Source organism: Oryx dammah, unplaced genomic scaffold (genome assembly GCF_014754425.2).
Source record: "Oryx dammah isolate SB20612 unplaced genomic scaffold, SCBI_Odam_1.1 HiC_scaffold_11203, whole genome shotgun sequence".
Taxonomy (NCBI): domain Eukaryota; kingdom Metazoa; phylum Chordata; class Mammalia; order Artiodactyla; family Bovidae; genus Oryx; species Oryx dammah.
Genome location: NW_024080596.1, coordinates 2,438,483 through 2,465,712, shown reverse-complemented (window position 1 = coordinate 2,465,712; position 27,230 = coordinate 2,438,483). Strand labels below are relative to the sequence as shown.

Here is a 27,230-nt window from a genome sequence, read left to right as displayed (position 1 = left end):
TAATTATATTAAATAAATAATTATATAAGTAATTTATATAATAGCACTTTCAAAATTATGTGTATCTTCAGGAAAATATTTGTGAATTACTATGCTTAGTATTCTTTCCATTTTCTTGCTTTGGTTTTCCTCTTTAGGGACCTCTGGTAGCCATATATTGAAATTTCTTTGCTTATCTTCAGTATTTGTTACCTTTTCTCAAATTTTAAAAATCTCTTTTAAAAAATTTTATTTTGCATTTAAAATTTTTTCCTTCTTTTCTCTCTATTTCTTTTGAGGCATTTGCTACTGTGTTTATTCATTCTTATTGAGTGTTTTTCAAATGATTTTTCTTTTACTTATAATTCTTTTCTAAGTTTCATGACTTCATCCTTGAATTTCTTATTCTAATTTATGTTCTTTCATATCTTGTATCATTTTTAATGCATTTTAATATGTTTGAAATAGTAGATTACAGTTTTAATTTGTTTTATAGGCATATTTTTCTGGGATGCTTTCAGTTTGGAAAGAGATGATATGTTTTTCTTATAATAGTTTTATGTGAATTTTGACCTTGATAATTTCAAGTTGCTCCTACTTAATGAGAACTCAATCTTCCTGAAAGCTTGGAAAAAGTCTAGAAGAGCAGATAATTCTTCTAGCTTCACGGAGCTCTCACTTCTCTTATTTTATATAACATTTAAAAATACAGTAGGTTAGACACAAAATGACAAATATTGTATGATTTCACTTGTATAAATGATCTAGATAGACAAACTCATAGAGACAAAAAGTAGATTTATTAGGGCTGGGAGAAGGGGAGCATGAGAATTCTTGCGTAATGTTTATAGAGTCTCTGGGGTGATGGAAATATTTTGGAACTGTATGTTGGTGATGGCTTTACAACATTGTGAATGTAATTAATGCCACTGAATTATACACTTAAAGTGAAAAACTTTTATGTTATATATATTTTGCAAAAATAAAATTTTCCTGAGAGATTAAAAAGCAAACAGCGTCTTGATTGGTGAGATAGCTTAGTTCTGACCATTGCCCCCACTTTATCTAGATCTTTCTTTTCTTTTATCTCTGTTGTCCCCAGCCAGTTCAACTTTGATTACACTCAATAGCTTCTCCTTCATGAGGGTTTCTGTCCTGGAGGAGAGCGAAGCCAGGTCAGCTTCAAGTGTTCTCTGCACTGTCCCTTTCAGACTTTATTAGAGGGCTCGGCTCCTTGCCACCTTATGAGGGCAGGCAGGTTATTTAACTTTTCCAAGTCTCATTCTCTTCATCTGAAAAACTGGTGGTATAAGAATAGTCCCTATCTCATAGTATTGTCATGGGGATTAACTGATATAACATTAAAAAATGTTGGTTGATCTGAGTTGTCTGGCACATCACATACGCCCAGAATATATGAGCTCACCAATGAAAGTATTATTCCCAAGCAGAAATTTAACACACCTTGCTAATGAGTAACTAATTAATGTTAATTTTCCACAAATCTTGTTATGTTTTATATGGTAAAATGTCCAACTCAATCCAGAGTTAAACTAAACTACACATACACACAGGGATACCCTCTGGTAATTAGTGCAAAAAGGAACTGAGATTTGTACATTTCCCTTCTTCTGACCAATGATAAATGTGTATGTATCATACTATCAAAAGATTTGCCTGAATACCCCTGAATAGGAATATTTGTTTGGAAAATATACACATTGTTTATCATCTTCTCTTCTGTTTATTTGTATTTGGGGTGTTTTCTCCTTGCATACATTCTGACAATTATGAACAAAGCAGCACTAAGGTAACTGTTCAGTCCGTTCTGTTTCATTTTAATGTGACTGTCCTACTTCCCATTTAAACAATGTGGGAATGATGTGTAATTACGCATTGTTAGAAATTTGGATATGTTTATTCTAAATTACCTTGAAGAATAATTGTCAGTACTTCTTTCTGGAGCACACCAACTACGTCATCATAGCACCTGGCAGATACATTTTTTAAATTGTTAGGTACTTCATGTTTCTCCCTCCATCAAATACAAACAATGGATGGAGAAAGGGCTGGAGACAGCAGAGAGAGAAGATTTTCAGGTGGCTTTAAGGTCTAGTTCATCAACTAAAGTTCTCCCCACCTGTTGATTGATGCCTACATTTCTTCTTTTTCTAAAAAGCCTGAGTTCTTGAGCTGAATCAGGACTCAAAACCTGAAGGGAGACCCTTGGCCAGTGAAGGATGTGAGCAGAACTTTGATAAGAACAGCCTATAATGTGTTGAGCTACAAGTCATGTGTGTAACTTGCAAGTTGACATATAATACAGATAATTCAGAATCATTCTTACTCATATCTCTTTGCCTTCCTTTGATATGATAAGCACCAGGAAGATTCAGAGAAGGCAATGGCAACCCACTCCAGTACTCTTGCCTGGAAAATCCCATGGATGAAGGAGCCTGCAGTCCATGGGGTCGCTAGAGTCGGACACAACTGAGTGACTTCACTTACGCGTTTCACTTTCATGCATTGGAGAAGGAAATGGCAACCCACTCCAGTATTCTTGCCTGGAGAATTCCAGGGACGGGGGAGCCTAGTGGGCTGCCGTCTATGGGGTCGTGCAGAGTCGGACATGACTGAAGCGACTTAGCAGCAGCAGCAGCAGGAGGAAGATTAAGAAGAGAGTTGCAACATTATATCTGTGAACCATGAGAACTGGGGCTTTAGAAAACCTATTCCTAGGAGGTGATTTAATTCATATGACTTAAAGAATAATGCAATCAAATAGACAGTTCCTCTGTCCCTTAATTCTTTGTTTTTTTTTTTCACTGTAGCTTCGGAAAGCAGTGATGGATCACATATCAGATTCTTTCTTGGAAACCAACGTTCCTTTGCTAGTTCTCATTGAGGCTGCAAAAAGTGGGAATGAGAAGGAAGTGAAGGAATATGCCCAGGTTTTCCGTGAGCACGCCAACAAGCTGGTGGAGGTAAGTCAACAGAGGCTCGAGACTAGAATTTGTATCAGGTTTACTCTCTATAAATGGCTCTTGGAATTTCAACAAACCAGACTCTTGTGATTTTCCTGGATCTTTCTTTTATCTTCTGGTGACTCCATCCTTTGTAAAGGACACAAGTTTTCAGTAATCTCTCCTCTCTCTATTATACAATTCTAAACAGATTCTGAAATGTATCTGCTAATTTTCCTCAACAGTAAGCAGAGGCTGAAACAGGAGCAATAGAAGGGAGAGTCCCAGTGCTGAAGACCAGCTTTGATTTGAAGAAGTAGAATTAAAACTTCCAAATGGAGATTTAGACACAGTTCCCTTTTCTTTTGCATCTCTACTCACCCACCTAAACCCGAATTAGCTGGCCACACTATGAACATTGTAAAAATTAGTCTCCACTCCCTAAAAGATGTTTGGAGTCTTGGTAAAGACTCTTGGGACAGTAGTAGGAGTGTAAGTTCAGGTCCTAGGTATATTCTCTGTATTAGAGACATCTGTAGGAGTTGCTTTATAAATGCAATATTGTACTGTTTGACTGAAACCCTTGAACTTCCTACTGTAGCCCCAGTGTCTTGAGGTGACATTAGACTAAAGAAGCCAAAAATAGAGTCATGCTTATAATATTATGGCAATCTTTCTGGCTCTGTCCCCAAAAATGGGACAAATACCCCATCACCTCTCACATTCCACCTACAGATTCCAAGATTTGGCTGCAATTCCAAGTTAGCCATTGCAGAATCCAAAGTCTTTCCAAGGTTGGCCTTGGAAGTTCTCGCACTCTCAACTTTAAAGAAAGAACAGCTGAAGAAGGAGTGGGATTGGAATGATGAGGGGAGCAAGAAGAAGAAAGGAAGAATGTGAAATGAGTGCTACAAAAGTTAAAAATATTAATATGCAATAAATAATAATATTAGCATTCAGATACATCATCCCAATATATATAATTCTAGTATTTACATGATAGTTGTGGAATTTATAGAGAACGTTAATTAATGATGTGTTGTAGCTATTATCAATAAAGACAGGGACGTGAGTTTAAAGTCCTATGATAAACATCTCCTACTTTCAATTCTGCCAGTGTCTTTCTGTAATTCTGTATACAGCCTCATTTGCAGATCATGTTTGAAGTTCAAATTTGATGCCCTGGGTAAATATGAGGCCAGGGCTAAATAGCTTCCTACTCTTTTTTCCTATCTTATTGACCCTGGGCACAGTCATAATTTCCCCTCATCCCATCTGTATGTTTCACTGTAGGGGAATCCAGTCACTCTAGGTGATTCTTGATTCACAACTTGTGCCAGCAGCAGAAGATCCAGGTCATTCAGACCCCACGTTTCAGACTGTTGCTAACTTGCTCCCCTTAGTTATTTCCTTTCCTTCTATCTGTGTGGTTCCCGCAGCCAGTAGCATTTTGGAATGTCCTGATGCCCAGGAGGTGCCAGGACAAGGGTGTAGACTGGCCTCTGTTTGATTAGACATGAGCTAGACCTGAAAACATTTCTGCATCTTACGTGCTTCAAACAAGTGCATCACTGCTGATACACACATGTAAGGAAACTTGAGCACTGGGCTAAGAGTCACACTTCTTCCAATTTGAAAGTGTCTGTATGGACTTTGTGACCCAGGGTGTGATGGGGCAACGCAGGAAGTGTCTTCCACATGCGTGTATATATGTACATACACATTTACATGTGTGTATACTTTTTTTTTTTTTTTGGAGATGGCGATGGCACCCCACTCCAGTACTCTTGCCTGGAAAATCCCATGGACGGAGGAGCCTGGTGGGCTGCAGTCCATGGGGTCTCTAAGAGTCGGACACGACTGAGCAACTTCACTTCTCACTTTCATGCACTGGAGAAGGAAATGGCAACCCACTCCAGTGTTCTTGCCTGGAGAATCCCAGGGATGGGGGAGCCTGGTGGGCTGCCATCTATGGGGTCACACAGAGTTGGACACGACTGAAGTGACTTAGCAGCAGTAGCAGCATATGGACCTGGGTACTTTTCTGGGCTTTAGTTTCTGTGTCTGTAATATAAAAAATTTGGTTGTTGTATTGATTTTCATATCTATTACCTTGTTAAATTAACTTCCTAATGCCAAGTTTTGACTGTATCCTGTAGGATTTCCTATGTAGGATTTCCTATGTATATAATCATGTTATCTGCAAATTATGACAGTTGTATTTCTTCTGTTCCAATCTTGTGTTTTCTTTTTTCCTTGTATTATTGCACTAGCCAAACCTTCAACTAAGAAGCATAGTAATAGATATTTTTGTTACCTTTAGATCTCAGTGAGGAAATTTTAATATTTTACCATTTATTATATCATTAGCTCTAGATTTCTTGTGGATATTTTTATTAGATTAACTTATTTGTTTTCTGTTACTCCTTTTTAAAGATTTTTAAAATTTATGAATATGTATAGAATTATGTCATATTTCTGAAACTATTGCATAATTTTTGTCTTCTTTATTCTCCTTCAGAGGTATCAAAAATATGCTTTCCCTCAGAAAATAAGTTAGAAATTATTTTTTCTTTCTGTTTTCTGGAAGTGAATGTGTGAGAATGGCATTATATTTTTTTAAATATTTGGAGAAATTCACTGATATAGCAATCTGAGCCTGGGTATTTATTTGAGGAAGAGTTAAAAAACTGCAGATTAAATTTTTAAAGCATAAGACTGTTTAAATTTTCAGCTTCTTTTGGGTCAGCTTTGGTAAGTTGTATTCTAGGAATTTGTTATTTTCATTTAATTTTCTAAATTTTTGACATAAAATTGCCACATCTTCTACCATTTTTAAAAAATGTATTAGAATCTGCACTACTCTTTCTTTCTTTTCCCATTCATCCCTCATGTGCCTAATTGTCTTCTTTCTTTTTTTAATGATTAGTTTTATAAGAGGTTGACCAATTTAATAATCTTTTCTAAAACATAGCTTTCAGTTTTGTAGAATTTTTAAGTATTATTTAAGACTTATCTTTGTATTTCTCTTATACAAGAATGCGCTTATCTTTGTATTTCTTTTTTTCTGCTCTCCTCTGTTATAACTTACTGTTTTTTTTCTAACTTTTTGAAATGAATAATCCTATCATTGATTTTTATCCTTTTTTATTTTAGTAATATACATGTTTGAGACTATAAATTTCTTCCTAAACTATACATGTGTCTGGTTATTTTCTGCTGACCTAATTTTTAGCTCACTCATCCTGTCTCCATCTGTGTCCAATATGCTTGAAACTGATCTATTGAGTTCCATTTTTATTTAAGAATTTCTGGTTAATTCTTTTTTTTTTTTTTTTCTTTTTAATGATTCCGGTTTCTGATATAATTCATTATTAGGTCATCTCTTTTAAAATGTATTAATCAGAGTTATTTTAAAAATCCAAGTCATAAAACTCCAGTATTTGAATCAATTTTGTTTATGTCTTGTGCTTGCCCTATAGAGTGGTCCAAGCCAGGCTACAGTGGCTTCAACAGAGACAAGTGCTTTTGGTTTTTATCAGACTTTGGGGTCTGGAGTCAAGATCTCTATGTAGGGGCAGGAGTTTAAATGTTTCTTCAGACTTCCCTTTGGCATAGGAACAAAGGTGGACTTTCCTGTCAGTTTGCCCGGTTTGTAGCAAGAGGGAAAGAGGGAAGAGTGAGGCTTAAACACTGTCGGCAGCCAAACATTCAAAATGGAGTTAAGACTCTTAATTATAATTAATCTCTGGTATTTGCCTGATGACTGGAATATGCCATGTTTCATTTAATTGAATTTGTACTTGTTTAAGTAAATGGTCATGTAGCCTTATGAGGCTTTCATAATGGAGACTTTAGTTATATGTATGGTGACTGTTTGCTATTTGATTTTATCTTGATGATTCTTTATTTCTTTCTGGTATGCTGGTTAATTTTTGAGTGAATGGTAGACATTCTTATGAATAAATATAAAGAGTCTGTGTCTTAGTCTATCCAGGCTGCTGTAACAAAAAGTACTATATATTTATTGGCCTATAAACAGCAGAAATTTATTTCACACAGTTCTCGAGGCTGGGAAGTCCAAGACCAAATTTCCTGAATAGATGTGTTCTGCGAAGGCCCTCTTCCTTGTTCATAGCTTCTCATTGTGTTCTCACATGGTGGACGGGGAGAGGGATGACTGTGGGGTTCCTTTTTATAAGAACAGTAATACCATTTATAAAGACTCCACTTTCATAAACTATGAAACTCTCAAGATCTCACTTCCTAACCATCACATGCAGCAGTAGGATTTGAAAGTATGAATCTTGGGAGGACACAAACACTCAGACCATAGCAATCTGGATGATTTTTCCCTCCAAAAAGAATTCATCCTGTCCTCTGCCAGGCAGCAGAGAGGCAAACCACCTCAGTCCAGTCGAAGACTTGAGACTTCTCTGATTTGAGGCTAGTTTATGACTTTCTAAGGTATAGTCTACCCGTCTTTTATCTAGTCCTATGGAATGGTCATCCCAGATGCCATGAGAGAATCAAATGTGGTACTTAGTATCCCACCTCATCTAGGAAGCATTTACTCCAGTTTTGTTTTCTCATCATCATGATGCGTGTAGACTTTGATTTGTTTTTGTATGCCTTCAAAGGACTACTTGACTCTTGTTATTTGTAACTTAATAAACAAAACTGGTGGGAGAAAGCATTTTCAAAAAGAAAAAAAAAAAGCCTATTTTTGAATGTCCCTTTGTTATGAGACCTTAGTTCCAAGCCTTTGCTTCCTCAGCCATCCTGTCCAGTTTTTGCCTCCCCAACCCTATGAGGTTGCTGAAAACTCTTAAAGAATCGTTTTCTTCTCAGCAGCAACCTTCTATTTGTATCTCATTTTCTCTTTCCACAGTAAGAATTAGCAAATCCCTGGGAGGAAAAGTGAAATGCAGAAAGCTGGACCCCCCTCAATGAGTATCTCTTTTGAGCTAGTCTAAGTTTTGACTTCTTTGGCTGATGTCTCATGCTTTGAAGCAAATTCTTTTATTTCTGCATTTCTAGTTGTTCTCAGCAAGAAAGTGAGATGAGTCTCTTACTAGATTCTTTTTCATGGCTGGAAGTAGAAATTCCTGAGAGAACTGGTTGGGATACATTTGTGAGATGATTTTTGTTAATACTTTTATTCAATGGAATGTGCTGTGCTTAGTCCCTCAGTCATGTCCAACTCTTTGTGACCCCAGGGACTGTAGTCCACCAGGCTCCTCTGTCCATGAGGATTCTCCGGGCAAGAATACTGGAGTGGGTTTCAACACCCTCCTCTATTCAATACTGAAATGGGTTGCCATTTCCTCCTCCAAGGGATCTTCCTGAATCAGGAATTGAACTTGCATCTCCTACATCTCATGCACTGGCAGGTATATTCTTTACCAATGGTGTCATCTGGGAAGCCCCATTAATGTAAATCACATAGGAATTATATATCAGATAATTTTGAAGGAAGAATGAATGATCAATCTTTGACTATCAGTTCAGTTCAGTTCAGTCACTCACTCATGTCTGACTCTTTGCAACCCCATGGACAGCAGCACACCAGCTTCCCTTCCATCATCAACTCCCGGAGCTTGCTAAAACTCATGTCCATCAACTCAGTGATGCCATCCAACCATCTCATCCTCTGTCGTCCCCTTCTCCTCCTGCCTTCAATCTTGCCCAGCATCAGAGTCTTTTCAAATGAGTCAGCTCTTTGCATCAGGTGGCCAAAGTACTGGAGTTTCAGCTTCTGCATCAATCTTTCCAATGAACACTCAGGACTGATTTTCTGTAGGATGGACTGGTTGGATCTCCTTGCAGTCCAATGGACTGTCAAGAGTGTTCTCCAACACCACAATTCTAAAGCATCAATTCTTTGGTGCTCAGCTTTCTTTATGGTCCAACTCTCCCTGGCATTTCTCATGATGTAAGCCAGACCACCTGACCTGCCTTTTGAGAAACCTATATGCAGGTCAGGAAGCAACAGTTAGAACTGGACATGGAACAACAGACTGGTTCCAAATAGGAAAAGGAGTACATCAAGGCTGTATATTGTCACCCTGCTTATTTAACTTATATGCAGAGTACATCGTGAGAAATGCTGGGCTGGAAGAAGCACAAGCTGGAGTCAAGATTGCTGGGAGAAATATCAATAACCTCAGATATGCAGATGACACCACCCTTATGGCAGAAAGTGAAGAACTAAAGAGCCTCTTGATGAAAGTGAAAGAAGACAATGAAAAAGTTGGCTTAAAGCTCAACATTCAGAAAACTAAGATCATGGCAACCGGTTCCATCACTTCATGGCAAATGGATGGGGAAACAGTGGAAACAGTGGCTGACTTTATTTTTCTGGGCTCCAAAATCACTGCAGATGGTGACTGCAGCCATGAAATTAAAAGACGCTTACTCCTTGGAAGGAAAGTTATAAGCAATCTAGACAGCATATTAAAAAGCAGAGACATTACTTTGCCCACAAAGTTCCGTCTAGTCAAGGCTATGGTTTTTCCAGTGGTCATGTATGGATGTGAGAGTTGGACCATAAAGAAAGCTGAGCACTGAAGAACTGATGCTTTTGAACTATGGTGTTGGAGAAGACTCTTGAGAGTCCCTTGGACTGCAAGGAGATCCAATCAGTCCATCCTAAAGGAGATCAATCCTGGGTGTTCATTGGAGGGACTGAAGCTGAAACTCCAATACTTTGGCCACCTGATGCGAAGAGCTGACTCATTTGAAAAGACCCTGTCTCTGGGAAAGATTGAGGGCAGGAGGAGAAGGGGATGACAAAGGATGAGATGGTTGGATGGTATCACCGACTCAGTGGATGTGGGTTTGGGTGAACTCCAGGAGTTGGTGATGGACAGGGAGGCCTGGCGTGCTTCAGTTCATGGGGTCGCAAAAAGTTGGACATGAGTGAGCGACTGAACTCAACTGAACTGAATCTGCATATAGGTTAAAGAAACCGGGTGACAATATACAGCCTCAATGTACTCCTTTCCTTATTTGAAACCAGTCTGTTGTTCCATGTTCAGTAGTAACTGTTGCTTCTTGACCAGCATACAGATTTCTCAGGAAAAAAATGGTCTGGTATTCCCATCTCTTTAAGAATTTTCCAGTTTACTGTGATCCTCACAGTCAAATGCTTTAGGATAGTCAATGAAGCAGAAGTAGATGTTGTTCTAGACTTTTCTTGCTTTTTCTATGATCCAACAGTTGTTGTCAATTTAATCTCTGGTTCCTCTGCCTTTTGTAAATCCAGCTTGAACATCTGGAAGTTCTCAATTCACGTACTATTGAAGCCTAGCTTGAAGAATTTTGAGCATTACTTTGCTAGCATGTGAGATGAGTGCAATTGGGTGGCAGTTGGCACTTTCTTTGGCATTGCCTTTCTTTGGGTTTGGAATGAAAACTAACCTTTTTCAGTCCTGTGGCCACTGCTGAGTTTTCCAAATTTGCTGGCATATTGAGTGCAGCACTTTCACAGCACCATCTCTTAGGATTTCAAATAGCTCAGAATTCCATCACATCTACTAGCTTTGTTCATAATGATGCTTCCTAAGGCCCAGTTGACTTTGCATTCCAGGATGTCTGTTTCTGGGTGAGTGATCTCACCATCGTGATTATCTGGGTCATGAAGATCTTTTTTGTTCAGTTCTTCTGTGTATTCTTGCTGCCTCTTCTTCATATCTTCTGCTTCTGTTAGGTCCATAGCATTTCTGTCCTTTATTGTGCCCATCTTTGCGTGAAATGTTCCCTTGGTATCTGTACTTTTCTTGAAGAGATCTCTAGTCTTTCCCATTCTACTGTTTCCCTATGTTTCTTTTCATTGTTCACTTAGGAAGGCTTTCTTATCTCTCCTTGCTATTCTTTGGAACTCTGCCTTCAGATGCTTATATCTTTCCTTTTTTCCTTTGCTTTTTGCTTCTCTTCTTTTTTCAGCTATTTGTAAGGCCTCCTCAGACAACCATTTTGCCTTTTTGCATTTCTTCTTCTTGGTGATGGTTTTAATTACTGCCTCCTGTTCGATGTTATGAGCCTTCTTCCATAGTTCTTCAGACACTCTGTCTATCAGATCTAATCTGTTGAATTCATTTACACTTCCACTGTGCAATCATAAGGGATTTGGCATAGGTCATATCTGAATGGTTTAGGGTTTTCCCTACTTTCCTCAATTTAAGTCTGAATTTTGAAATAAGGAGTTCATGATCTGAGCCCCAGTCAACTCCTAGTCTTGTTTTTGCTGACTGTATAGAGTGTCTCCATTTCTGGCTGCAAAGAATATAGTCGATGATTTCAGCATTGATCATCTGGTGAGGTCCATGTGTAGCATCATCTCTTGTGTTGTTAGAGGAGGGTGATTGCTATGACCAGTGTGTTCTCTTTGCCAAACTCTATTAGCCTTTGCCCTGCTTTATTTTGTACTCCCAAGACAAACTTACCTGTTACTCTGGGTATCTCTTGACTTCCTACTTTTGCATTCCATTCCCTATGATGAAAAGGACATCTTTTTTTTGTTGTTGTTAGTTCCTGTTGAAGGTCTTGTAAGTCTTCATAGAACTGTTTAATTTCAGCTTCTTTGGCATTAGTCATTGGGCCATAGATTTGGATTACTGTGATATTGAATCGTTTGCCTTTGAAATGAACAGAGATCATTCCGTCGTTTTTGAGATTGCACCCAAGTACTGCATTTCAGACTCTTTTGTTGTCAATGATGGCTACTCCATTTCTTCTAAGGGATTCTTGCCCACAGTAGTAGATATAATGGTCATCTGAATTAAATTCGCCCATTCTGGTCCATTTTAGTTCACTGATTCCTAAAATGTCAATGCTTACTCTTTTCATCTCCTGTTTGACCACTTCCAATTTGTCTTGATTCATGGACTGAACATTCCAGGTTCCTATGCAGTATTGTTCTTTATAACATCAGACTTTACTTCCATCACCAGTCACGTCCACACCTGGGTGTTTTTTTCACTTTGATTCAGCCTCTTTAGTCTTTCTGGAGCTGTTTCTCTACTGTTCTCCAGTAGCATATTGAGGACCTACCGACCTGGAGAGATCATCTTTCAGTGTCTTTTTGCCTTTTCATACTGTTCATAGGGTTCTTAAGGCAAGAATACTGATGTAAACCACATTCCCTTCTCCAGTGGACCACGTTTTGTCAGAAGTCTCCACCATGACCCGTCCATCTTGCTTGGCCCTACACAACATGGCTCATAGATTCATTGAGTTAGACAAGGCTGTGATTCAAGCGATCAGATTGTTTAGTTTTCTGTAATTTTGGTTTCCATTTTGTCTGCGCTCTGATGGATAAGGAGAAGAGGCTTGTGAAAGCTTCCTGATGGGAAGGCCTGGCTGTGGGGGAATCTGGGTCTTGCTTTGATGAGCAAGGCCATGCTCACTAAATCTTTAATCCAATTTTCTATTGATGGGTGGGGCTGTGTTCCCTCCCTGTAGTTTGGCCTAAGGCCAAACCAAGACTGTTGTATTCAGTGCCCCTGACCCCATGGCAGCCCACTGTCGACCTGGGCCTATCCTAGAGACTCCTGGATACTCTCAGGCAAGTCTGGCTCAGTCTCTGGTAGGGTCACTGGTCCTTTCTTCTAGGTGATGCACAGAAGGTTTTGTTTGTATCCTCCAAGAGCCTGTTTCCCAAGTCCTGTGGAAATTCTGTAATATAATCTTACTGGCCTTCAAGGTCAAAGTCCCTGGGGGTTCTCACTCCCTTTGCTGGATTCCCAAGTTGGGAAATGTGGGCCCTAGAACTTTCACAACAGTGCAAGAACTTCTTTGGTATAATTGTTCTCCAGTTTGTGGGTTGTCTGCTCAGTGGTTCTATGGTGGGGCTCACATGATGCACCTCCCGAGTCTGCTGCAGCCAGAGCCCCTGTCCCCACAGCAAGCCACTGCTGACCTCTGCCTCTGCAGGAGACACTGAAACACTCAGAAGCAGGTCTGGCCCAATCTCTTGTGGGATCCCTGGGTACCGGTGCACACAAGGTGACAAGGTGTTTTTGTTTTTTGTTAGCTCTCTGAGCATCTCTGGTGGGTATGGAATTTGATTCTAATTACAATTTCACCCCTCCTACCTTTGAGGGAGACCTGGGTTCGATCCCTGGGCAGAGAAGATCCCTGGAGAAGAGAAAGGCTATCCACTCCAGTATTCTGGCCTAGAGAATCCCATGACTATATAGTCCATGGGGTTGCAAAGAGTCAGACATTACTGAACGACTTTCATTTTCACTTTCATCTTTGCTTATAGAGTTTCATTATTTTATATTCAGTTTTCACCTATTTTTATGTGTTTTTTTCTTATATTTGTGTACCATTTTCTCCCAGTTTAGTATTTGCTATTCAGAGATGAATGTGATGAGGTGAATGGAAGGTATCACAACCTTTTATATAATGTCAGTTTTTAGACAATCTTTAACAAAGACAGTTTAAGTGAAAATAAAATATTAACAAAATATGAATAGACAAGAATAATTTGAATTTTCATAATTGCCTTAACAAGTGAAATTTTGAGGCTTTTTTCCCCCATAGTGTTTGTCACATTTAGTAAAAACAGGTGAATTTATACCCAAGTATTTGTTGATTTGAGAGAATTTAACGGATCAGCAATGATGCTTTATGAACTATAGCATCAGCCACTATAGGAAGTACCACCAGTAGTCATTTCCCCCCATCTCCAGAATCCAGCTAATTCCTTTCTTCTGAGGGTGAGCTCAGGGCTTCAGGGCAGGGCTGACTCTGATCCAAGCACACCTGCTCTATCTCATTCCTAGGCTTTCTGGAGAAATGCAATACAACTTATGGCAACTCAGTACCAAAGTAACATGGTCTAGGTGGGAGTGAAGTGGATGTAAAGTGGGGCAAAATATGCATTGCAGCAAAAAGTAAATAAAACTGAATCTGGAAAATAACATGTAAAATCAATACAGCTGTTTCAGAGCCTCCAAACTGAAACATTTCTTCTATGGCTTTGCTTTCAGTGTATCTGCCTGTTCTTCTTTCTCCCCCCCCCCCCCCCCCCCCATCTTTACCATAAAAGCCCCAGTGCAAATTGTATGCCCTGTAGTCTGGGGAAATGCAGGGTCCTCCCAACAGGCCTCTCTCATATGCCTGGTCCTTCTGCATGCAGTAGCCAGAGTGAAATTCTGAAAATGCAAATCAGATTGCACAACTGCCCTGCCTGAGGCATTCAGCGATTTCCTCTTGTTCTCAGGTTGAAGATCAAGGTTTTAAGGAAGCCTGCAAGATTTGCAGCTCTCCATCTCTACAGCCTCCAGGCTCATCTTTCTGTCCTCTCCCACTTCCTACATGGCAGGCATCAGACACACAGGCTACTTTCTGTTTGTTCAAAGTGATATGCAGCCCCCACCTGGGCCTGTGTTTACTTATATTGACCCTTTCCTGACAGTCTCCCTGCTCTACCCTTTCCTGTCATTTCTAATTGTTCAGCTTTTAGCACAAACATCATGTCCCTGAGTGGGATCAGTTCCTCATGTTTTCACTCTCATGGAACCCTATTTCCTTTTTTAAAAAACAAAACAAAACCCAAATATTTGTGATCTCAAAGATTTTCTAAAAATCTTTTCCCCTAGTTTTACTGAGATACAATTTACACACATCACTGTGTACATTTTTTCCTTTATTTTTCTTCTTGTTTTATTCATATATATGTGATGTGTTGTATTGTTTATTCTCTAAGTCGTGTCTGACTCTCTTGCAATCCTATGTACTGCTCCTCTGCCTATGGGATTTTCCAGGTAAGAATACTAGAGTGGATTGCCATGCCCTCCTCCAGGGGATCTTCCCGACCAGCACCTCCTGCTTGGCAGGCAGATTCTTTACCACCTGGGAAGTCCAATATTTGATACACAGCTCTGTATAAGCTTACGGTATACTGAATGATGATTTGATATATATATACTTCCTGAAGTGATTACCAGAAAAAGTTAAGTGAACATCCATCATCTCATATAGATACATAATTAAAGAAACAGAAAACCATTTTTTTTCTTGTGATGAGAACCCTACTTACTTTTGATTTGCACACATCCACCTCTTAGCCTATCTGCTGTTTCTCTTGCTAAATTAGCAATTTCTTTAGGAAAAGGACCATGTCTCATTGATTCCTAACTACTTAACAGGTAGCTGAGTGCCTAGCATAGAGGAGGTACTTAATAAACAGATGCTGCCTGAAGAATGAATGAAATAAGTGAGGCGTAGGATATAACCAGCATGGCTGCAGGACTCTAAATAGGTATTTCTTGGATCAATAAACAGTCATGGGGCTTATTTACCTCCCCAGTGTACTACCAAGGAGGAATTGTGAATCTGAGAGCTTATACTCCCATTTCTATAGAGTAGAAAGGCTTTGCTTTTAGACTGTGAGAAGTTGAACTAACTCTTGAGTTAATGCCTATTATTTCTTCCCTGCATTTGCCTTACAAGCACACAGTTGTCCTTATTCTTGGTTACAGAAGATGCGAGAGAGGGAGTTGGTTTTCTCTGACAAATTGAAGCACGTCACTGAGGCCGTAGCAGTGATGAGCTACACAAGGCAATCTTGATTCTCTGCTTCATCATGTTGACTGTTACTTTTGGTAGAGGCTCCCCATGCAGGGTAGGAAGCTGCATCCATTAGAAAATTGAAGTTTTGAAAGTAAGGCACAAAGCCTTATATTCAGAATGAGGAATGGGATCATCAGTGAAGCACAGACTGCCTTAATTTCAGCCTTGAGTAAGTTGCTTTTCTCCATCAATCCCTCTGCTTGCACAGAAGATTCATTTAGCCACAAGTGTTTACTAGGTTGTTACCATGTGCTGACAGTTGCTGGCAATAAACAGTGAACCAAGCTGATACATTTCCTGCTCTCATGGGGCAAATATTGTGTTGGAAAAGATAGAGTGAGATAAATGTATAAAATGTAACGGTGGGACTCTGCTGTAGAGCAAAGTGAAGCAGTTTAGGGGGATGGAGAATGATGTTTAGCATGTCTCTGAAGATGACTATTAGGCATGGATTTAAAGGAAGTGAAGAACATTCCAAATTGTGCAACAGAAAGGGCAAAGACCCTCAAGGCAGCAGTGTGCTTGGCATGTTTGATAAAGAACAGAGAGACCAGTGTGACTGTAGTTGAGCATGAGAGGAAAAATTCCAGAGATAAAATTGAGGGCTGGGTGCAAGGATTTTGTATTCTACTCAGATATTTGAATGTAGGGTACAGTGTGATCCAATTTCTATATTGAAAGAGTCGTTCTATGGCTTTATGGAAAATAGACAGTAGAGTGATAAAAGGAGAAGACAAGAATAGATGGAGGGATGTTCCAGTGTTCCAGCAACGGATAAATACTATGGCCAGAATATAAACAGTGGAGGTGGGAGGAAGTGGTTGGCTTTGGGGCTGACATAATGGATGTTAGGATAAGAGATAAAGTCTGGGGTGGCTCCACCTTGACCTGCTCCAGTCGTGAAATCACTTGGAATTTTTAAAAAAGAACCTTCATTCTGAGATTGTTTCTTGATTAGGTCTTGCTGTAGCTGTTTGTTAGGTGTGATCCTGTAAATGCTACACATATGTCTTGAGTTGAAATAAACATGAGAGAGCTTTGTCCTTTCCAGGGTCTTGATTCAAATCATGCACAGAAAAGAAAATCTAAAAAAAACTGCATTAAAAACAACAGGGATGGAACTGGATCTCCAGTTTAAAAATTAAAAACTGAACATTCTCATCATCTCCTCAATGTTTCCTCCCCAATTCAGTTAAGCTACTTGAACGGGAAATGAATTATTGGAATTTCTCAAATAATTGTCATAACAAACCTGTAAATCATAATATTTTACAAAGAGCTATTTTGTTCAGGTCAAGCACATGTTAAAATTACAAGTTTTCTTTCTGTTCTTTAAGTATAGATTTGAATGCCACTCTTCCCCAAGTCAAGGCTATGGTTTTTCCTGTGGTCATGTACGGATGTGAGAGTTGGACTGTGAAGAAGGCTGAGTGCTGAAGAATTGATGCTTTTGAACTGTGGTGTTGGAGAAGACTCCTGAGAGTCCCTTGGACTGCAAGGAGATCCAACCAGTCCATTCTGAAGGAGATCAACCCTAGGATTTCTTTGAAAGGAATGATGCTAAAGCTGAAGCTCCAGTACTTTGGCCACCTTATGCGAAGAGTTGACTCATTGGAAAAGACCCTGATGCTGGGAGGGATTGGTGGCAGGAGGAGAAGGGGACAACCGAGGATGAGATGGCTGGATGGCATCACGGACTTGATGGATGTGAGTCTGAGTAAACTCCGGGAGATGGTGATGGACAGGGAGGCCTGGCGTGCTGCGATTCATGGGGTTGCAAAGAGTCGGACACGACTGAGCGACTGAACTGAACTGAACTGAACTTCCCCAAATTCTCTAGTTCCTTAGTGTTAGTCGCTCAGCTGTGTCCAGCTTTTTGTGACCCTATGAACTTTAGCCTACCAGGCTCCTCTGTCCATGAAATTCTCCAGGCAAGAATACTAAAGTAGGTTGCCATTTCCTTCTCCAAGGGATCTTCCCAATCCAGGGATCAAACCTAAGTCATCATCTAGGTCTCTGGCATTGCAGGCAGATTTTTTACCATCTGAGGCACCAGGGAAGTTCCAGTTCAGTTCAGTTCAGTCGCTCAGTCATGTCCGACTCTTTGCGACCCCATGAATCGCAGCACGCCAGGCCTCCCTGTTCATCACCATCTCCCGGAGTTCACTCAGACTCACATCCATCGAGTCCATGATGCCATCCAGCCATCTCATCCTCTGTCGTCCCCTTCTCCTCCTGCCCTCAATCCCTCCCAGCATCAGGGTCTTTTCCAATGAGTCCACTCTTCACATGAGGTGGCCAAAGTACTGGAGTTTCAGCTTTAGCATCATTCCTTCCAAAGAAATCCTAGGGTTGATCTCCTTCAGAATGGACTGGTTGGATCTCCTTGCAGTCCAAGGGACTCTCAGGAGTCTTCTCCAACACCACAGTTCAAAAGCATCAATTCTTCGGCACTCAGCCTTCTTCACAGTCCAACTCTCACATCCATACATGACCACAGGAAAAACCATAGCCTTGACTAGATGGACCTTAGTCGGCAAAGTAATATCTCTGCTTTTGAATATGCTATCTAGGTTGGTCATAACTTTTCTTCCAAGGAGTAAGTGTCTTTTAATTTCATGGCTGCAATCACCATCTGCAGTGATTTTTGAGCCCCCCAAAATAAAGTCTGACACTGTTTCCACTGTTTCCCCATCTATTTCCCATGAAGTGATGGGACCAGATGCCATGATATTCGTTTTCTGAATGTTGAGCTTTAAGCAAACTTTTTGCTCTCCTCTTTCACTTTCATCAAGAGGCTTTTTAGCTCCTCTTCACTTTCTGCCATAAGGGTGGTGTCATCTGCATGTCTGAGGTTATTGATATTTTTCCTGGCAATCTTGATTCCAGCTTGTGTTTCTTCCAGTCCAGTGTTTCTCATGATGTACTCTGCATATAAGTTAACTCTACCATATTTTATAATTTTTCCTATAACATACAATAAAATATTCAGAGAAGTTCAAGGATTTACTTTAGGCTGTTAGTAACTCTTTGAATATAGAGCCAGGGTTCTTTATATGCTCTTTATTACTTATTGCCTTGTTTAAAATGCTTTTGGCAACCATATGAAGTAGCCACTACTTTTTTTTAATATTTATTTTTTTTATTGAGGGATAATTGCTCTACAGAATTTTGTTGTTTTTGGTCAAACCTCAACATTAATCAGCCATGGGTATACATATATCCCCTCCCTTTTGAACCTCCCTCCCATCTCCCTCCGCATCCCACCCCTCTAGGTTGATACAGAACCCCTATTTGAGTTTCCTGAGCTATACAGCAAATTCAAGTTGGCTATCTATTTTACATATGGTAATGTAAGTTTTCATGTTACTCTTTCCATATATCTCACCCTCACCTCCCCTCTCCCCATGTTCATAAGTCTGTTCTCTATGTCTGTTTCTCCATTGCTGCTGTGTAAATAAATTCTCCAGTACCATTTTTCTAGATTCCATATATATGCATTAGAATATTTGGAGAAGGAAATGGCAACCCACTCCGGTGTTCTTGCCTGGAGAATCCCAGGGACGGGGGAGCCTGGTGGGCTGCTGTCTATGGTGTCGCACAGAGTCGGACACGACTGAAGTGACTTAGCAGCAGCAGCAGCATTAGAATATGATATTTATCTTTCATTTTCTGACTTACTTCACTCTGTATAATAGGTTCTAGGTTAATCCACCTCATTAGAACTGATTCAAATATGTTCCTCTTTATGGCTTGGTAATATTCCATTCAGGAAGCAACAGTTAGAACTGGACATGGAACAACAGACTGGTTCCAAATAGGAAAAGGAGTACGTCAGGGCTGTATATTGTCACCCTGCTTATTTAACATATATGCAGAATACATCATGAGAAACGCTGGGCTGGAAGAAGCACAAGCTAGAATCAAGATTGCCAGGAGAATCTTGTAGGCTGCTGGCCTACAGTTCATAGGGTTGCAAAGAGTCAGACAGGACTGACGTGATTTAGCCTGCACACACATGCACTGAAGAAGCATCCAGAAGAGAGAGGGTAGTTAACTATGTTGCCCACATCTCAGAAGAGGAAAGATACATAACACTTAGCTTGTTCTCTTTGCTAGATATTATAATATCTTCCATATTTTTTGTCTTTTAATCCTCTTAGCAGGTAAGTTCTTTAATCATCATAATTTTGCAGATTAAGAAACCGAGGCCTGTGCATGCTAAATCATTTCAGTCACGTCCAGCTCTTTGCAACCCATGGCCTGTAGTCCACCAGGCTCCTCTGTCCATGGGATTCTCCAGGCAAGAATACTGGAGTGGGTGGCCATTTCCTCCTCTAGGGCATCTTCCTAACCCAGGGATCGAACCTGAGTCTCTTACGTCTTCTGCATTGGTAGGCGGGCTCTTTACCATTAGTACCACCAGGAAACTGAGGCCCAGGGAAACTAAAAGTAGCCTGACCAAAATCATAGCTGATGGGTGAGTGATGGAGCTGGAATTCAGATGCCTTGGGGTTCATGTTCTCTCTGCTAGCCCATGTATTCTCCTTTCCTCCCTTCCTTTCTCCTTCCCTCACCTCTTTTGTCTGTTTCTTCCTCTATTTCTGTATATATTTACATTTACATTTATATGTATTTGCCTTATATACTTCTTACCAGTTGACCTTCACCATAATAAAATTATAATCCAGTACTCTATTAATGTTATTTCAGTCTACTCTTTGAAGCTGAAGAAGAATAATGTGTGTTATAAAGATTGCAAGGTACCTGGGTTCTAAGCACCTGTTCTTGTGGTGCTGCCTAATCAGGCTTTAGAGTTTACATTTTGTGTTCACTGTTGCTTCTGCAGAGAAACACAACAAAGTTAGTCTTTTGTTATACTAAAAAGTAAGTTTTACTTTTTCATCATCTGCATGGGCAGTGGCTGATCCCTGTATGTATATGTCCATTTTCCCCCATGGTTTGTGTTTTCTGTGACTGTTTGAAGATATGTATACTTTAATCCAAAAAACTCAAAAACTTTTCTATGTAGTATAACCTTACATCTGTAAGGTCAGATCCCTCCAATAAAAAAATGAAAAACCAAGCCCCACTAAAAATGATGGGGGTTGTTCAAGAGCAAGAAGTTTTTAATTGTAGAGGACAAAAACCCTTTGATGTTCATGTGTTCAATCTTTGTTGTCTGTAGGGTTATTATATCAGAAAGCCCCCAAGCCAGCCTGAAGCTATAGTTTTAGAGGGATGGTGTGTTGGGATATTTTTCTTTTGAACTATAAACAAGTTTTCCAATGACCTTGACTCCATCAGTTTTAGAAGGGGATAGAGTTCAACTTCACAGAGCCCCATGGCTGGCCTGAGGCTCAGTGTACATGTACTTTCAATCCTTACCTTAATAAACAGCACTGGGTCTTTTGGACCCAGTGACTGGGATTTTGCTAATGTTATAATGAACTACCCCATGGCTGTGTGAATGAACAAATTGCTTTAATCCTCTGACCCTCAGATTTTGCATCTGGCACATCATTGTTTAGGTGCTGACCCTCCCTGAACTTCTGTTTTCTAAGAGTCTTGCCTACTTTGGATTCTAGGAAACGAGAAGACTCAGATAACTGTCATGTTCTAGAATGCATTTGGGGTTGAAACTGAAATTTGGGAACTGTAAGAAAGACAAGTTACAACAGCAATTCCTTGTGCCCTTGTGCCTCACATGAAAAAGAGCTGAAACGTGGGGTATAGTTGGTGGCAAAGCTGTTCCAGACCATAAAGTGACCAAAAATATAGATCCTATCACTATTTACTATACTTCTGTGGTTTTGGTCTGTGACTGACAAATGTCAGAAAGATAGGTTTGAATGCTTCTTAATACATGAAAACCAAAGAGAGAATAGAGGTCAATCCTGCCATAGAGAAAAATCTACATATTAGCTAAATTATTAACTGAGATAATTTATCTATAGGATTTAAGAGCTCCCATGTCCTTTTCTTTTTCTGCAAGCTCACTAGTACCTGCTGGTGAAGCCAATAGTTGTGAATGGCTGCCAAGCCTAGGGTGGCAGGTGATGTGGCACTCTTTAGCACAGTGGTCTCCAACCTTTTTGGTACCAGGGACTGGTTTTGTGGCAGGCAGTTTTTTTCTGAGGATGATGAGGGGGATGGTTTAGGATGAATCAAGCACATTGCATTCATCATGCCACCACTGATCTGACAGGAGGCGTAGCTCAGGCAGCAGTGTGAGCAATGGGGAGTGGCTGTAAATACAGATGAAGCTTCAGTCAGTTGCCCACTGCTCACCTCTTGCTGTGTGACTCAGTTCCTAGCAGGAACCCAGGAGTGGGGGACCCTTGCTTTAGCACATTTACTCCAGTCTCCAGAGAGTATTCTCCGTCACTCAAAGCCACTATATTACATGTGAGTGTGGGGGGATACATGTTACACTTGTGTACACATTTTTTAATCTAACACAAAGATTTTCTCAATCATATGTCAAATACAATATGAGCATCTTTAGAAAAAATGTGGTTTCAATTAACCTTTCATGTAAAATCTAAGTAAAAACTCTTTGTCGTGCAAATGCATCTCCCAGAATTTCCAACTATCACTTCCAACAGATTGCTACCCTCCACTGCTCCTATTCAGATGTTTGGAGCTGCCAAAGAGTGTGAGTATCATATGTCCAAGATGCCTGGAAATCAAGTCAATATTTTCATGTAATGCCAGTTGCCACCAAAATAAAGTTACTTGCTTAGACTGACAAGTTGTTATTTTTTAGGCTAAAACAATAGAAGCCCAGGGCTTGTCTTTCCTAAATGCTTTCTTAGAAGACTGAAAGCACAAACACATATCCCCCCCACCCCCCAAATCTGTATAACATTCCAAATGAATTATTCCCTGACCAAGTTCTATGTGGAAAAATCCAAGACATCAGAGCCACCATCTTCCCTCAACCACAAAGCTTTTTAATTTTTTTTTCTCATTTTAAATTTTCTAAAAGGTTGGTTTATAACAATTTTAAGACACAAGATGCTTTGATGGTGAAACCTGTAATGTAGGGGCAGAAATGCATTTCAGGCTCCCTGTGTGAAGAACAAGGCTGCATGTTTTCTGTAAAATGTCATGACAGTTTCTTTCTGGAGCCTGAAGACTTAGAGGTTGTTAAAGGTATGGGAGCAGCCGAATTTTCTATGGATCAGTAGTTTTACAAACTAAAAATAGGTGGTGATTTGACCTATCCTAATGCAACACTCAACTAAAGAGGCTGTTTGGATCCCCATAATCAAGTATCTCAAAAAGTCAAGTCTTTTCAAGTAGGTGCCTTCAAGTATTTCTGTTACACAGAGCTTAAATTTTTTTTCTTTGCAATTTTACATTCAAATTGGTATATTTTTTATGTGCCCATTTTATAAATGTGACACCAGAAGACTTGTTTCCCCATCAGAAGACCTGTAACATCTTTACCTCACATCCATTGGCGGGGAAACCTTAGATGTCCACCCTCCCTCCACTGCCCATTGTGGAGGGTGAATCATCCAGGCAAAGTCCAAAGGTGAGAAAGCGAAACTCATTTAATGGGGGCAGTCAGGAATTAAGGTGGCTCAGAGGTTAAGAATCCACCTGCCAATGCAGGAGACATGGGTTTGAATCCTGGGTCGAGAAGATCCCCTGGAGAGGGAAATGGCAGGCCACTCCAGTATTCTTGCCTGTGCAATCCCATGGACAGAGGAGCCTGGTGGGCTATAATCCATGGGGTTACAAAAGAGTCAGGCATGACTTAGAGACTGAACAATAACGATAGGAGCTAAGGACAGGCCACTCTCTTGAGGAGGATGTGGAAACGTAGTCAGAAAGGGTGCAGATGCTGTGTTTCAGGCTGCCAAGTCGAGACATGAAGCTTTGGGAAGCAAGATTGGATTGGAGAGTTCCTGTTGGAGGAAAGTGGGAAGAGAAAGATCTGACAGGTGGGGAAATCTGGCTGCCTCTGCTAAGTATTCTACTGGTATGGTCCTAATTTGTAAGTTAGACCCTTGCTGTTTCTCTGCCCTTGAATTTTGTCTTGAGGGTCCTTTTCCACTTTTACTAACTATACAGGCTCTGTCTTATTTCTTCCTATGGTTTTTCTATCACCAGAAACCTTTCAAATTGGCATTCAGTATATTTGTAGGTTTCAGTGCCTTGTATTTCCACAAATACTGGTTATATAATTGCCCATTATTTCCCCTGATTGTGGTTTTTTTTTTTTTTTTGGTGGGGGGGAAATATCTAACATCCAGTGAGTTTTCTTTGTTAGATATTTTCCTGGAATTCTGAGGGTAACAGTTGCTTTTCTCAAAATGAAAACAATTCATCCATTGTGCCAGTTGCTTAGCTAGCATTTTGGAGAAAGAACTTTTGCTCAGATACCATCCATAAATGGCTGCCTCAGAATTCTGAATAGTTTCTCACGATCAAAAAGTACTAACGACATTTTGTGCAAGCGATTTTCTTGCCCTTACAGTCCAAGTATCAATCCACAAAGAGAGCATTGAAGCTACTTTTTCTTCAGCCTATCTTGGTGAACTTCAGTTCAGTATGAAATGCCTGTTTTCATCAGAAGTTTTCCTAGAAGGAGGAAGTTAGTTGAGGTTTTCATTTTCACATGGTTGCTTGTTAGTTTCTAGGCACAATTCCTTAGATTATTAAGATAACAATAACTTATTTTCCACAGTAGCTTTCAAAGGAGTCAACTCTCGGTTGTTCAAAGAGATTTACTGTTTTGCAGAACTTTAATGGATTCCCAGCTGTTACAGTGGTGTACTTGAAGCTGTACTTGTGATTGCTTTTCATTCTGGAGTAACATGGTGGGTGGTCAGGATTTCAAAAGAGCTGATCTCTCCTGGGCATTGAATGGAATTTGGTACATGGGTAGAGATTATGAAGATCAGAGTATTTAATAAAGAAAATATAATTGCTTTACAACAGGGTTTCTCAACCTCCTCCTGATGAACATTTTAGGCTCATAATTCTTTGTTGGAGGGACTGTCCTGTTCACTGTAGCATGTTTAGCTGCATACTTGACATCCCATCAGATGTCAATGCGCCCAAATTGTGACAACTAAATATGGTACTGAAATTTCCAAAGATTCACTGGGATGCAAAATTCTTCCTAATTGAGGTCACTTCTTGTTAATATATATGTATCTCATAAAGTTTAAATTATGTGTACTCAATAGAGCTTCCCCAGTGGCTCAGAGGTTAAAGCGTCTGCCTGCAATGTGGGAGACCTGGGTTCAATCCCTGGGTCAGGAAGATCCCCTGGAGAAGGAAATGGCAACCCACTCCAGTATTCTTGCCTGGAGAATCCCATGGATGGAGAAGCCTGGTGGGCTACAGTCCACGGGGTCACAAAGAGTCGGACACGACTGAGCGACTTCACTTTCAATGCCCTATACCTCATTGGTTAATTTGTAAGAAAGATTATTTGATCTGAAGAAGTAACCAGATAACAGAAGAAATAGATGACATTCTATTTCTTTATTGAAGTTATCTCTGAAATTTCAATTACTCAAAACTGATCTCTCATAAGTAATTTGGTGAAAACTCCTGATCCCCAAATGATTCCCCTGTGATCTTTAATGGTCCCTAAAATCTCATTATTTAAAGAATGTCTTAATATTCTGAAAGTACTTCCAGGAGGGTATATTTAACTGTTGTTCAAATAGAAATATTTAATTAGGATGGTCCCACTGATTTCTTTTTAACCAAGGCAAAGCTGAAACTAAGGCTCTGAGGAAGGAGGACAGGAGCAGGTGTCGGAGAAGAAGGAAGGTTGATAATAAATTGGGAGATATGTGCACAAAGAAGAGAAAGGTAGATGCTAAAGTCCACCCTCATTACCAGTAACGTTCTGGACTAGTTATTAAATGAGACTGACTACAGGACAGACATTTCACATGCTCAGTGCTTATTGACTAAATGCTTATTAATTGAGAGTTAAATTAGGGTTGGAATTTCTTCGATTGACCTGATCTCCTTTGGTACCTCCTGGTCTACCTTTGCAGTATGACTTTCTATTAATTCCTTTAAATGAAAATAAATATGTCAAATGTTTCTGCATTTAACAACTTTCCTTGGAGCCCTGACATACCTCAAACTTGCTTCCTCAGAGCTTTAACTTTTGCCATTTGCTCAAGCAGGAGTGTCTTCCCATTTCTCTGCCTAGTCATCTCTTGCTTTATCATCTCTTGCTTTATTTCTAAATGAAAAGATCAGAAGAATGCAGGATACTTTACAAACAGTCAAGGGGAAATATGTGTTGTGAATCTAGTGCATAAGCCACATTCAAGGTGAGCTCAGTACACAAAGGCAGGAAGACCGCCACCATCCCTAGGTCACCATCACTGGCCTTGAACAGACTCAACTCCTCAAGGTATGTAGATAACTGGTTACAGAAAGCCCAAGACCTAGCTGCTCAAAGTGTTGCCCCTGGACCAACAGCATCTGTTTTACTTGGGATCTTGTTGACAATGCAGAATATCAGGCTCCAGGCCTGACCTCAGTCTGCATTTTAACAGTATTCTCGAGTCCCATGACTTTCAAGTTTGTGCAGCTCTAGGGGTCGCACAGAGTCGGACATGACTGAAACAGCAGCAGCAGCATAAGAGACATCGTATTTGTCACTAGAAGTCCATTGTGCCACAGAGCTACCTAGAGACATTGTTTTCTAGTGTGTGTCTCCATGAGATGCTTTCTGGAAAAATAGGAGTATGGCCTCAAATGCATATTGGGAATCCACTTATAGCCACTTTTTAGAGATCCACAATTCTCATGGCCACTGAGAAAGGCACTTTGGAAATCCCAAATTATAACATCAAGCCAGCCGTGGGGACTGAGGAGATGCTTCAATCCCAGACATTTTGCAATTCAGATTTGGTTAGAAAACAACTGAAGGGACTGACATGACAAAAGTAATGTTTGGGGGTGATTAGTTTGAATGGACCTTATTATTTTTAATGCTAAAATATGGATAAATTTTCAAACATCATGGCAGTCAGTTTGCTCAACGCTATTAACTTCCAAATTACCTTGTTAAAGGCAGTCCAGAAATGCATGATTACCATTAAGTCAATGCTTATTTCCCAAGCCTAATTGTTTATTTAGTTGGCAATTTTTTTTTCCTGGGCATATATTCTAAATTTGTTTGATAAAATGTGGACAATTCTAAGATATAGGTACTCATTTGCTAGGACTGACATAAAATACCACAGATTGGGTGACTTAAACAGCAGAAATATTTGTTCTTGCAGTCTGGGACCTGGACGTTCAAGATCAAGGTGCTAGCAGGTTTGGTTTCTCCTGAGGCCTCTCTCATTGGCTTGCAGACAGCTGCCTTCTGCTTGTCTCCTCACGTGGTCTCTCCTTTGTGAGTGCATGTCCCTGGCGCTCTCTTGTATGTCCAAATTCTTCTTATAAGGTCGTATTCATAGGCTAAAATACCAGGGTTAGGGTTTCAACATATGAATTTGGCAGAGGGGTACAGTTCACTTCGTAAGAGATGCTAACTGGCTTTCTTTAAGAAAAAAAAGAAGGCAGAATACTTACTTTTGTATGTCTATTTTGAAGAATGTGTGTTTTAATTTTCACCCATTGTTTAAGCCTACTTCAGACATCAATTTTATAGTGGTCTTGTTCATCAGTAGTAATTTTTTTCTCTAACAGGGATTTTTATAC

At 39.9% G+C, this 27,230-nt stretch overlaps 1 protein-coding gene across 2 annotated transcripts in view; it reads left to right on the top strand.

Moving 5' to 3' along the window:
• LOC120860803 (catenin alpha-2-like) overlaps positions 1-27,230 on the top strand; it is a 1,410,064-nt gene that overhangs the window by 1,134,553 nt on the left and 248,281 nt on the right. For both annotated transcript variants that reach the window (XM_040236521.1, XM_040236522.1), the window contains one exon: positions 2,811-2,963. In XM_040236521.1, coding sequence (XP_040092455.1) covers positions 2,811-2,963 — 153 coding nt within the window. The remainder of the gene's footprint in view (positions 1-2,810; positions 2,964-27,230) is intronic.